Raw genomic sequence first — 12,634 nt, 5'->3', positions numbered from 1 at the left:
TCTTGGTAGATAGGCACTATCTGATAGAGGCAGAGCTGCCATCATCATCATCATCATCACCACTTGGTGGGAAGTCATGCACGTGTTGTCATCGTCACATTCCATTTGTCCTGGGTACTTAGGATGGCTATGCTGGCCCAAGCAAAGAGAGCCAGATTGGAGAGTTGGCCCTGCTCAGATGGCCAGCACTGGAAACTGCCGGCAGCCTCACCTTCACCACCTCATTGTGCATGCTCTGCACCGCTATGTGAAGAGGCGCCATCATGCTGCTGTTTCGAAGATTAGGGTTTGCTCCTTTGCTGAGAAGAAACTTAACGCTTTCAACCTGGTTTTTTTCTGTGGCCCAGTGTAGAGGGGTATTTCCATAATCATCCATCACATTCAGCACTAGAAAAAGATGCCAAAATGTGGATTAAATTTTTGCTTGGCCTGTATTCAACACTTCTTGAGTACCTAGTCACAGTGCCAACTACTGCTATCATTGGCTGCATCTTTGTGAAAACTAAAACTAGAGCTTCAGTTCTCACAAAATATTGAATAGAAGTATGGCACTGACTTTGTCTATTTGTTAAATTTCCATCTATAGCTTACAGAAGAAGTAGGTTCTCGTTACTACATGTTTTTATTTGCATATGAATTGCAGAATTGTGGTAAAATATTGAGATTAAACAAAATCAAGAATTATATGCCAGGTACTCTACTAGTTTCCACATGGCAATTATTTCACACAAGCCTTCAATATATCACCATGACCAATTCACCGAAAGATGACATGTTGGGGCTGCAGGAACAAAAAGTCTTACCAACATCACACAGCTAGGAAGGTATTGTGTAAGTTACTATGATCTGCATCCTACTTGATCTCTTTGTGGCAACTGATCCTTCTAACTCATCTGACTCAATAGCTTCTCCATGGGATATGTGTGTATCATCACTGTCTCAACCATCACCCTCTTTATCCTTTCTCTAGCTTTTCCTCTTGACATGCATCTCTTAACGTTGTTGCCCTACTTCTACCTAACTTGGCTAGCATTGTCTCCTAAAGCATTTTATGGCACTTCCATAATCTCATCTACTTTCAATACAGTGATGGCTCTCAAGGGATGGATCCTTTCCTTCTGTGTTTCTAGTTATGTTCTGGATATTTTCAGATAGATATTCCTTGGATTTTTTAAATGCAGTATGTCCAAATCTCATCACATCCTGTTACTCATGTTTTTATCTGTTTTCTTCTATGTAGCCTTTTTGGAAGATGGTTATAATACTAGCATTTTCTCCTAGACTAGAAATCTTAAAGTCCAACTCCTTGATATTTTTTCACCTTTATTCTGCCTTCAAACCCTGTTTGCAACTACATTCAAATATCTCTTGAATCTCTTTCTGCTTTCTAACTTCACAACCCTGGTGAATTCTCATCTTCTCTTTATTTGTAAAATATATTTCCGATGAGTCTTCCACTTTAAATCCATCTTCCGCAATATTGAAGAATTAAAGGTCAGTCTCTCTCTCTCTCTTTCTCTCCGAGAGAAACTGTTTAAGTCTTAAGTCTCTATGGCATCCACTTCTCTCATCATCTACAAATTACAAATGAATTTTTCAAACAAATCTGGATGTACAGGACTGAGAGGGTGGATGGAAACTGTGATAAAACATTGCGATTATATAAAAGCAAGTACTATATGTCAGGTACTCTGTTAGGTTCCATATGACTACTGTTTCACTCAAGCTTCCACGAGTCCACATGGTATCATCATGACTACTTTTCAGAAAGATGAAGTGTCAAATATATTCAATGATAAGCAATTTAAATGTAGAGTAACATCAATGGAAATAGTGTAGAAGAATACACTAAAAGCTTATGAATTTTTATGACCTATCTAAAAATTCAGTGAAAGTCGGTGCTTGCTGTGGGGTATCCCAGATCTCTGCACAGCCTTTGCAATATTTAAGTGGAAAACATTGAGGTGTACCCATATATAGGGAAATTTATATTCCTCAGTGAGATATTTAGGCTCTTCATCATCTGGCACTAATCTGCCCTATAGATTCACTTCATACTCCTCTTACCAAGGAAACTGAAGGGATGATAGACTTACAGAGAACTCATTGTGATATTTTGTTACCTTCACAAGAGGAGTCACTGATAATCATCTTCATCAGTTCAACCTGACCTTCTGCTGCGGCATGATGCAGAGGAGAGACATTCTCGTCATCTTCGCTTACTTTCTTTCGGTTCTTGGTAGACCGTTGGAATCCCCATGCATTGCCTTCAAAATCCACCTGAAGGTATATAGAAAAAAGAAAACTCACACCTTAGGGCAGGTGTTTCAGTTCAGCTGGTTAATTTTGTGCAAACCATGCCAGCATTCCATATCAGACTGCCAGTCCAAGTCTTGGCTTCTCCATTTCCAATCCAGCTAATGCTCCTAGACAGGCAGGCGATGATGGCCCAAGCACTTGTACCTATAACACCCATGTGGGAGACCCAGATGGAGTTCCTGGTTCTTGGCTTTAGCCTGTGTTCAACCTGGCCCAGCTTCAAATGTTGTGACCATTTGAGGAGCAAACCAGCGGATGGAAGTGTCCTCCCTCCTCTCTCCTTCCCTCCCTCCCACTCTCCCTCTTTTCCTGCCTCCCTCTCTCTCATGCCACTCTCTGTACCTCTGCCATTCAAATAAATAAATCTTTATAAAAAATCGTTACCTTATAAAAGGTTACGCAGAACTTACCAAGAGAGTCATTTTATAGCCCTAAAAATTCATCATTGGGGCCCACATTGAGGCACAGTGGTATAAGCCACCGCCTGGGTCACCTATTCAAGCAATGGTTCATGTCCCAGCCACTCCACTTCTAATCCAGCTGTTTGCTGGATCCAGCCTGTTTCTTATCCAGCTGTTTCTGACCCAGCCTGAGTAAGGAACAGAAGATGCCCCAGATCCTTGGGTCCCTGATATCCACATGAGAGAGACATGATGGAGTTCCAAGTTCCTGCTTTTGGCCTAGCCAAGCTCTTGCCACTGTGGCCATTGCAGAGTGAACCAGCAGATGGAAGATCTTTCTTTCTTTCTTTCTTTCTTTCTTTCCGACTCTCCCTCTCTCTGCATAACTCTGCCTTTCAAATAAATAAAATAAATAATTTTTTAAAATGTATCATAATTCAAACCAGTTTATCAAGCTTACAATATGATAGCTTTTCTTAAAGAATACAAAATGCTTACATACATAAAAACAAATTCATAACCATTGACAAGTGCATTAAGTAAAAGTTTTGATATTCTGATCATACTGTGCTATAGAAGAAATAAAGATGTTCAGAAAACTTCAAAATAAACGTAAGGGTTGCAATCTGAGAACCAAGTAAATACTTAGAGCAATTTGCTTTGCTTGGTAAAAGAATACTTAAATGCATGAGGGGCTTGGGTTAGATGGACAGGTTTTCATGAATGTAAGGATTATTAGCATCAAGGAATCTAAATCCTGCCCCTCCATGGCCTTCCTGTCTCCAGTCAGTCCCATTCAGTGTTCCCACATATATCAAAGCTTGAATCCCTCTGAGACACTGCTTAGTCAGTAATCTAGAACAACTGTCCATTCACCCCAGCAATGAATAGTAACCCCTCTTCTGACTACTGGGACGCTGTACCAGGCCAAGTTGAGGCATAATAAGCACTTCCTTGCTGTCTGCACATAGGAAAGGCTAGCAGTATAGTGTACACACCTTAGGCCAACAGTCAGGCCATGACAGGTTGAATCACTCACCCAAGGGTATGCTCTTAATGGCAAAATAAAAATTTGAACACCAGGTACATGAAATAAATATATATATATATATATATACATACATACAGCCTATATATATATATATAGGCTGTATGATGAATGGTAAAAATTCAACATGCAGTAAAAGCAGAAGCTAAGGTCAAAAACCACCCTCATGGAATGAACTGTGCAATTTTGTACAACAAAAACAAAGCCGGAGGCATCACAATACCAGATTTCAGGACATACTACAGGGCAGCTGTTAAAAAACAGCATGGTACTGGTACAGAAACTGATGGATAGACCAATGGAACAGAATAGAAACACCAGAAATCAATCCAAACATCTACAGCCAACTTATATTTGATCAAGAATCCAAAACCAATCCCTGGAGTAAGGACAGTCTAGTCAATAAATGGTGCTGGGAAAATTGGATTTCCATGTGCAGAAACATGAAGCAAGACCCCTACCTTTCACCTTACACAAAAATTCACTCAACATGGATTAAAGACTTAAATCTACGACCCGACACCATCAAATTATTAGAGAACATTGTAGAAACCCTGCAAGATATAGGCACAGGCAAAGACTTCTTGGAAAAGACCCCAGGAGCACAGGCAGTCAAAACCAAAATTAACATTTGGGATTGCATCAAATTGAGAAGTTTCTGTACTTCAAAAGAAACAGTCAGGAAAGTGAAGAGGCAACCAACAGAATGGGAAAAATCTTTGCAAACTATGCAACAGATAAAGGGTTGATAACCAGAATCTACAAAGAAATCAAGAAACTCCACAACATCAAAACAAACAACCCACTTAAGAGATGGGCCAAGGACCTCAATAGACATTTTTTGAAAGAGGAAATCCAAATGGCCAACAGACACATGAAAAAATGTTCAAGATCACTAGCAATCAGGGAAATGCAAATCAAAACCACAATGAGGTTTCACCTCACCCTGGTTAGAATGGCTCACATTCAGAAATCTACCAATAATAGATGCTGGAGAGGACGTGGGGAAAAAGGGACACTAACCCACTGTTGGTGGGAATGCAAACTGGTTAAGCCACTATGGAAGTCAGTCTGGAGATTCCTCAGAAACCTGAATATAACCCTACCATACAACCTAGCCATACCACCCTTTGGAATTTACCCAAAGGAAATTAAACTGGCAAACAAAAAAGCTGTCTGCACATTAATGTTTATTGCAGCTCAATTCACAATAGCTAAGACCTAGAACCAACCCAAATGCCCACCAACAGTAGACTGGATAAGGAAATTATGGGACATGTACTCTATAGAATATTATTCAGCAGTCAAAAACAATGAAATCCAGTCATTTGCAACAAGATGGAGGAATCTGGAAAACATCATGCTGAGTGAATTAAGCCAGTCCCAAAGGGACAAATATCATATGTTCTCACTGATCAGTGACAACTAACTGAGCACCAAAAAGGAAACCTGTTGAAGTGAAATGGACACTATGAGAAAAGGTGACTTGATCAGCCCTTGTCCTGACTGTTGATGTACAATGTAATACTTTATCCCTTTTAGTATTTTTTTTGTTCTAGTACTATTGGTTGAACTCTGTAATTAACACACAATTATTCTTAGGTGTTTAAATTTTAACTGAAAAGTGATCCCTGTTAAATATAAGAGTGGGAATAAGAGAGGGAGAAGATATACAATTTGGGACATGCTAAATCGGACTTGCCCCAAATGGTGGAGTTAGAAACATGCCAGGGCATTCCAATTCAATCCCAGCAAGGTGGCATGTACCAATGCCATCTCACCAGTCCAAGTGATCAATTTCAGTTCACAATTGATCACACTAATAGGTCTAAGAGTCAAAGGGATCACACAAACAAGACTAGTGTCTGCTAATACTAACTGATAGAATAAAAAAGGGAGAGAAAGTTTTACAAAGTTATTTCTTATCAAATACTTCAGCACATGGACCAGAAGCAAAATGTTGTGCAAGACAATAGATTTTCATGTAGCCTACTGTAAAAGTACAACATTCTGAAAATGCAGAAATTAATTCTACATTTAACTATGACCGGTCACATTTGATACATGATAATATTATGTCAAAACTCTAATTTCTTTTAAATTAATCAGGGCATTTCTCACTACTGAACAGAAAAGCTATTCTTACATATTTTAATGTAGTTAATAAAGAATCCATATTATTTTTATTTAGCATATTCATTTAGTAACTGCCACTTTGAAATAAAAAAATTGGGGGCTTTTAAAAATTTGAGCTTTGACTTTTGCTTCTGAAAAGTGCCTATGGAATAGTGCCTATAAAATTACTCTTCTCTGGTAGTCTCTTAAATAAACATATATAACTTATCAACCAAAAGACTGAATTCTATATAAGATATATTTAATTTTAGTGACTGAGGGATATTACAGTGAGCATCCAACCATTTCCAAATTTACACATCTTTGAGATTAAATGTAAATGCGGCTTCTTGCTTAAATAGGCTCCTTCTTTTCATTTTGCCTTATCAAAGAAAGCATTTAGCTAATTCCCATTGGAATCATATTATCCCTTTAATTTGACATATGCTTTAGGTGATAATCACAAGATTATATTTACCACCTCAGTACCTGAAAGATCAATTAATGAGTCAGTTGATCAATGTGCTATCAACATAAATCCAATTTCCCACTCTCAGAAAACATTGGAATCTCAGATGCTCACAAGGTACAGTTGAAGTCACAATGACAAAACATTGTCTCGACACTTTACATGAACACACCAGATATGCTAAATAGCCTCAATTCAGTGCCTGGCATGTCATCAGGCTCTGAAAACATTTCTTACAGAAAGTCCTGAAGGTAAGCCAACAATACCATTTAGACAAATTATTAAATATTCACTCAATATAGTTGCCTGTTGTACCAGCAACACTTCATATTCTTTAGAATTCTGAACTATATGACTAGATTCAAAACACAATAGACTAGACCACTTTTGGAGAAGTTAATTTTAAGACCTTGAAAACAGAACTATCAAATGCATCTGTTTTAGGTTGCTTTAATGAAATACATGTAAGCAATCATAGGGCAAAAAGATAAACTAAGGTCAGATATGATAACAAATGAGAAGCTAAATGTTGAACTACTATACCACTCTTGAATGAAACAAGCGAAAAAGTCTAAAGTAAAGGCATAAGTTTGAAGGTTCTTTTTTCACATTTTTCATCTTGTAAGTTTTCTATGATCCTTCCATCCTGTTGGCATTCTTGAAACCTTGCGTGTGTGTGTGTGTGTGTGTTTTCATGTTTTCTGAAGCAAATTTATACTGTAACTTTAAAACCAGGAATACATCAACAAAGCCCCAGAGTTCAAAACTCTTCCAATGGTATACATGCTGCTTTATAAGAGTCCAGACCCTGAGAATTTTATGGAATGTTTTGGAAATCTTGCTGTATAAAATGAAACATCTGATGTTCTTTGCCTACAAGCCCTTACATAATTTCTAAAAGCTTTATATAACACAAATGGCTTTACATGACTAGGCAATAAAACCAAAGGCAAATAAACAAAAACATGGAGAACCATGTTTGTGGTATGGAAATACTTCTGTAAATATCTCCAAAAAGCAAAACCACATGGGTGATTTTCAAAATTTCGAAATTTTTTCCTATCTCATATTAATTACAAAGGCAGTATCCTGCTGTTGCAATCCATTCATGACTTGGTTCTCTGGAGTAAGCCACACGCCCACACTTCGATCAGGGAAGAGGCCAAAATCAGTGTTCAACCTGGATGTGTGAAGACTCACCTGGTTTGTTTTGTCGATGTGAGTGAATTATGTATCTGACTCACACACATGACTGGCAATGATGTCAATCTGTGTAACTTTTGCATAGCAATTTGCCATTTTCTGCCTAAACTTGTACATATCTCTTGAAGGGATCAGTGGACAGAGAAACCACATGCCCATTCACAAACATACACAATCATGTATGTAATAGCCAAAGAAAACAAAACCAAAACCCACCAAGGTGCCCCCGCAGTGCAGGACTGGTTAAATAAATCCTGATACATCCGTACAATGAAACTGTAATAAAGACTGAGGTGAATAACAAAGTGCTGATGTGAAAAGTATCTTCTGGGATATATTTCAGGAATAAATTAAAGTACAAATCTATGACTTCATATGTTTGTAAATAAAAGAAAGGTAGATGAATATCTGTGTATGCTTGTCCCACAATTTTCCTTTGGAAGTACATAAGGTGCTGGTAACACGGTTTTGCTGTGGAAACGGGTGTGGGTTTGGAAAGTCACTGTTATTGATGCCCTAGCGGTTAAGAAGTGACACTTTTTCTCCTGCTGATCATCAGAGGAAATGCGGTGGTGGGTTTTCTGAGCCCCAGACAGCATCTGGTTCTTAGACGTAGGGTTGGATACCATCAGTGGGGTGCTAACTCAGAAGGCTCTGAGACTTAATAGGAAAAAAGAAGCCACATCCCAATCCTTAGCCACGCCGGGAAGCTAGTCACCCACTGATCTTCAACAGCCCTCCTCCTCCAGTCTTTCCTATCGCCCCCATTCCTGGAGGACAGTCCCTGTCCCTCCTGCTTCCTGGAGCCAGTCTCTGCCTTTATTTTTTCCCCCTGTTTCATTCTGTTAAACAAGTATGCTCAGCCTCGGGGCACCTCTGAAGCAGCAATCAGACCCCCAGATCCAGCCCTTTGACAAGCAGACTGGAAATCTATAAAAGAGTCCAAGGAACACAGGACATACTCCAAACACGTCCTGCACTTAGGCAGTCGCCTGATTCTGCCACTGCCAAGGGTTCTTTGGGGTGGGTCTCTCCCGACTGCAGCTGCCCATCCTCTGGCAAGAACAGAATGGAGAAATAAACAGGACAACATGAGCCTGGCGGCGGGTTCCGAGCTTGGTCCCGGAGGCCCTCAAACTATTGAGGATGTCTCCTTTTGTTTGTTTGCTTGTTTTGTTTTTTTGTACCCAGCACACACCCCGAAGCGAGGCATAGCCCCATAGGCTTGCCGCTTCTGGTCCTCCTAGAAGGACCTGCGCTGCCCACAGGGAGACCTTGAGCCAGATCCCCGCCCTGACTTTGGAACCTGTCCCTCCCGACCTCTGCGTGCCCAAGGTACCTCAAAGTTTTTGGAGTCGTCCTTGTTGTCCTCCACGTCCTGGTAGTCAACGCCCTGGGGCGACTTCTCCCCAGCCCGCAGCATCTTCCTCAGGCTGCGCTTCATTGACCCCACCTGGGACACCACCTGGTACAGGTGTTCCTCACCTGCTTGGGCACCTGCGGCAAGAAAGCGCGGTCAATGGCGCCGTCTGCCGGTTACCTGCGCGCCGGGTCCGCGCCGGGTCCCTGCCAGACCTCTCGGGCCCTGCGCGGTTTCCCGGCTGGCTGCGAAACGCTTGCTCTTCGGGATGCCAGAGGGAACTTCTGGAAGGAGTTCTCGGGCTGGGGCTGCTTGTACTGCAGGATGCAGGCAGGGCGCTGCGAGGAGGCAGAAACGCGGCGGCCCTCTTATCCGTATGGGCAAGGAGGCGGTGACGCCGCTACTGCTGGGCCTCGCCCCTTTGTATGGACGCGCAGCTTGCTTGTCCTGCTGCCTGCAGCTGCAGCCATGGAAACCTGGGACCTGCTCAGAGCGAGTCCAGCGAATCTGTTACAGTTAAAAAGCACTAGACGCCTCCTTGCCCTGCCACCAGCCACGTGTGTGTGTGAAAGAGAGAGAGAGAGAGAGAGAGAGAGAGAGAGAGAGAGAGAGAGAGAGAGAGACTGGGTACATTGGGAAGATTTTTAGTTATTAAAGTTGTTTTTCCAACTCAAACTGTTGAACCTGCATTTTGTATGTATGTAATTGAGAGAATTATAGAGAGGGGGAAACACAGAGAAGGTCTTCCATCCTGTGGTTCTCTCCCCAAATGGCCAATCCAAAACCAGGAGCCAAGAGCTTGTTCCGGGTCTCCCACATGGGTTCAGAGGTCCAAGGACTTGGACCATCTTCTACTGCTTTTCCAGGCCATTAGCAGGGAGCTGGATGGGAAGAGGAGCAGCCGGGATTTGAACAGGTGCACATATGGGATGCTGGCCGGGCTTAGCACACAGCCCAGGCCCCTGGACCAGCTTTTCCTATCCCACCTTCTTTTGGGGACTTCTTTGATTTGGAAATAATGTTTCCAGATGCTTTGGAAGAATGGATAAATCCTAATTCTGACTTGAAGACATAGGATGAAGTCTTTTTAAATCTCAGGTCTTGTGTGCTGTGGATAACAGTATTAATCGCACTCATGCTTTAGTGTTTAGGATTAGTTAATAAATATGACAGGTTAAACATAAGCCACAATTGACTGCTCTAAGCTTCTGTGCCCTCAGCTTTGTTTGAGGGGCTTATCTTCAAAGACCAGGGCTGCATTTGTTGATCAATAGCATAGGTGAAAATTGTGTGCAATGGAGGGTGTGGGTTGCACACAATTGCACAATGGTTGAGGCTTTTTTATGTTTACATACAGATAAGAGAGCTGCTAAAGCTGCTCTCCCTGTGTTTAGGTCACAAGGTTAGTAAGTAAAAACAAGACAAAACAAAAACATTGGTTTCTGGGCTTTTAGCTTAATTGGTTAAGACATTCATGTCCCATACAGGAAAACCTGGGTTTGTTTCCCAGCTCCTGATTCCAGCTTTTTGCTAATGCAGATCCTTGGACACAGTGGTGATGGTTCAAATTAGATTCTTGCTACCCACGTTGGGAACCTGAGTGGCATTTCCACTGCAGGCAATTGGGGAGCAGAACAGCCAATGAAAACTGTCTCTCCTTCCCGACCTCTAACCCTCCCCAGTCCTCACCCCCAAAATAAGTAACATCTAAAAACAAACAAAATCACTTATTTTCAAACTTAATACTATTATGCACAGGGCAACCTTTAGCACTGACAATCTTCCTTTGACCAACTATTCTTTCAAGGCTCTGACTTATCACATTCACCTGATTGTCTCCAACACAAGACCCAACCGTGTAGATGTAAAACCTGACAGAGGCAGTACTCAATATAAGTTTGTGGTCGGAGCTTGGGCTGAATTTAAAGGTAAGTAGAGTGGCTATGATGATATTAAGAAACAACAGAAAGGTCTCTCAAAGCCTTTCAGTTGAGATACCAAGTTCTCATCAATTCTAGCCCTGCAGTGGGATTCCTTGGAAGGAAAACATTGAATTTATCATCAGTCCTCAATCCTTGTGTGTGGCTTGCTGAAAGATTGGTGAAGGATACAGATGTTCCATTTCATCACTTGCACAAAGATGCATATTTGTGGGATCAGCTGCATAACTTGCTATGATTGAGTTAAATTAGATGATACAATTAGAAAAACCCAAAAAGAAAGAATGAGAAGGATGGATAAAAGAGAGTAACTTTTGCTGAACCCTTTGTCTATGCCAAGCATTTTAGGTACATTAATCCTGCTTTTTAAAGCCTTTTGTTGGGCCAGCGCTGTGGCTTAGCAGGTTAAGCAGCTATCTGTGGTGCTTGCATCCCATACGGGCGCTGGTTCAAGATCTGGCTGCTCTGCTTCCAATCCAGATCTCTGCTACGGCCTGGGAAAGCAGTGGAAAATGGCCCAAGTCCTTGGGCCCCTAAACCTGCATGGAGGACCCAGAGGAAGCTCATGGCTTTGGATTGGCACAGCTCCGCCCATTGAAGCCAGTTGGGGAATGAGGCAGCAAATGGAAGACCTCTCTCTTTCTCTCTCTCTCACTGTAACTCTGACTCACAAATAAATAAATCTTTAAAAAAAATTTGTTTAAACTTTTCATTTACTTATTTGAGAAGGGGAAAGAGAGAACATGCCCCTATCCTCTGATTCACTTCAAAATGCCCACAGTATCCTGTACTGTGCAAGGCCAAAGTGGAGAACCAGGAACTCAATCCTGGTCTCCCACGTAGGTGGGAAGGACTCAACTGCTTGAGCCATCACCACTGCCTCCCAGGGTCCACATTAGCAGGAAGCAGGATTCAGGAACACAGCCATAATTCAAAATCAGGGCACTTTGATATGGGATGTAGGCATCCCAGCCAACTTTTTTCTTTTAAGATTTATTTATTTATTTATTTATTTATTTATTTATTTATTTATTTGAAAGTCAGAGTTACACAGAGAAAGAAGGAGAGGCAGAGAGAGAGAGGGGTCTTCCATCCACTGGTTCACTCCCCAATTGGCCACAATGGCCAGAGCTGAGCCAATCCAAAGCCAGGAGCCAGGAGTTCTTCTGGGTCTCCCATGCTGGTGCAGGGGCCCAAGGACTTGGGCCATCTTCTACTGCTTTCCCAGGCCATGGCAGAGAGCTGGATTGGAAGTGGAGCAGCCAGGTCTTGAACTAGTGCCTATATGGGATGCTGGCACTGTAGGTGGCAGTTTTAACTGCTATGCCACAGCGGCTGCTCCAAACCCAGCAACTTACTAGCTCTACCAAATACCTGCCCCTCACTTTTTTTTTTTCTTAAGGAAATGCCTTATAGGAAGTTTTGACTTTTTATTTGTTAACATGAGTTACTTTGATCAATTGCTCTTTTCCCAACACTTAGCCAAAAACAGTCACTAAGATAGGAAATAAAGGTAGTTTCAAGGCCTCAGTTTTGGAAGCTGGAGCAGAGGCTATGTCACAGTAGCCAGCATCAGTCAGCTGTGTTGGCCAAAGGGATGCTGGGCCAGAGAATCCACCCCTGGATGGGGAGCTTGGAGACTGGTTACTAGAGGCCAACACTCCTTCTTTGTAAAATCTCCTGGTGTCAGTGGCCAGCAGCTAATCTCTACAGAATGATGCTGTCTGTGTCCTTGCTCCTGCTTCCCAGTTGCAGTGGGAGGACTTCTGTAATTCTTCC

General features: G+C 41.8%; 1 protein-coding gene across 1 annotated transcript in view; it reads right to left on the bottom strand.

Moving 5' to 3' along the window:
- TRPA1 (transient receptor potential cation channel subfamily A member 1) overlaps positions 1-8,999 on the bottom strand; it is an 80,660-nt gene extending 71,661 nt beyond the window's left edge. The window contains exons 1-3 of the mRNA XM_062189547.1: positions 8,895-8,999; positions 2,124-2,280; positions 212-387 (exon numbers count right to left, since the gene is read on the bottom strand). Of these exons, the coding sequence (XP_062045531.1) occupies positions 212-387; positions 2,124-2,280; positions 8,895-8,999 (438 nt within the window). The remainder of the gene's footprint in view (positions 1-211; positions 388-2,123; positions 2,281-8,894) is intronic.
- Positions 9,000-12,634: the final 3,635 nt, after the last annotated feature.

Source organism: Lepus europaeus, chromosome 4 (assembly GCF_033115175.1).
Source record: "Lepus europaeus isolate LE1 chromosome 4, mLepTim1.pri, whole genome shotgun sequence".
In the NCBI taxonomy this organism is placed as follows: Eukaryota; Metazoa; Chordata; class Mammalia; order Lagomorpha; family Leporidae; genus Lepus; species Lepus europaeus.
Note: the sequence above shows the minus strand (reverse complement) of the source record. Positions and strands in the feature narration are given on the sequence as shown.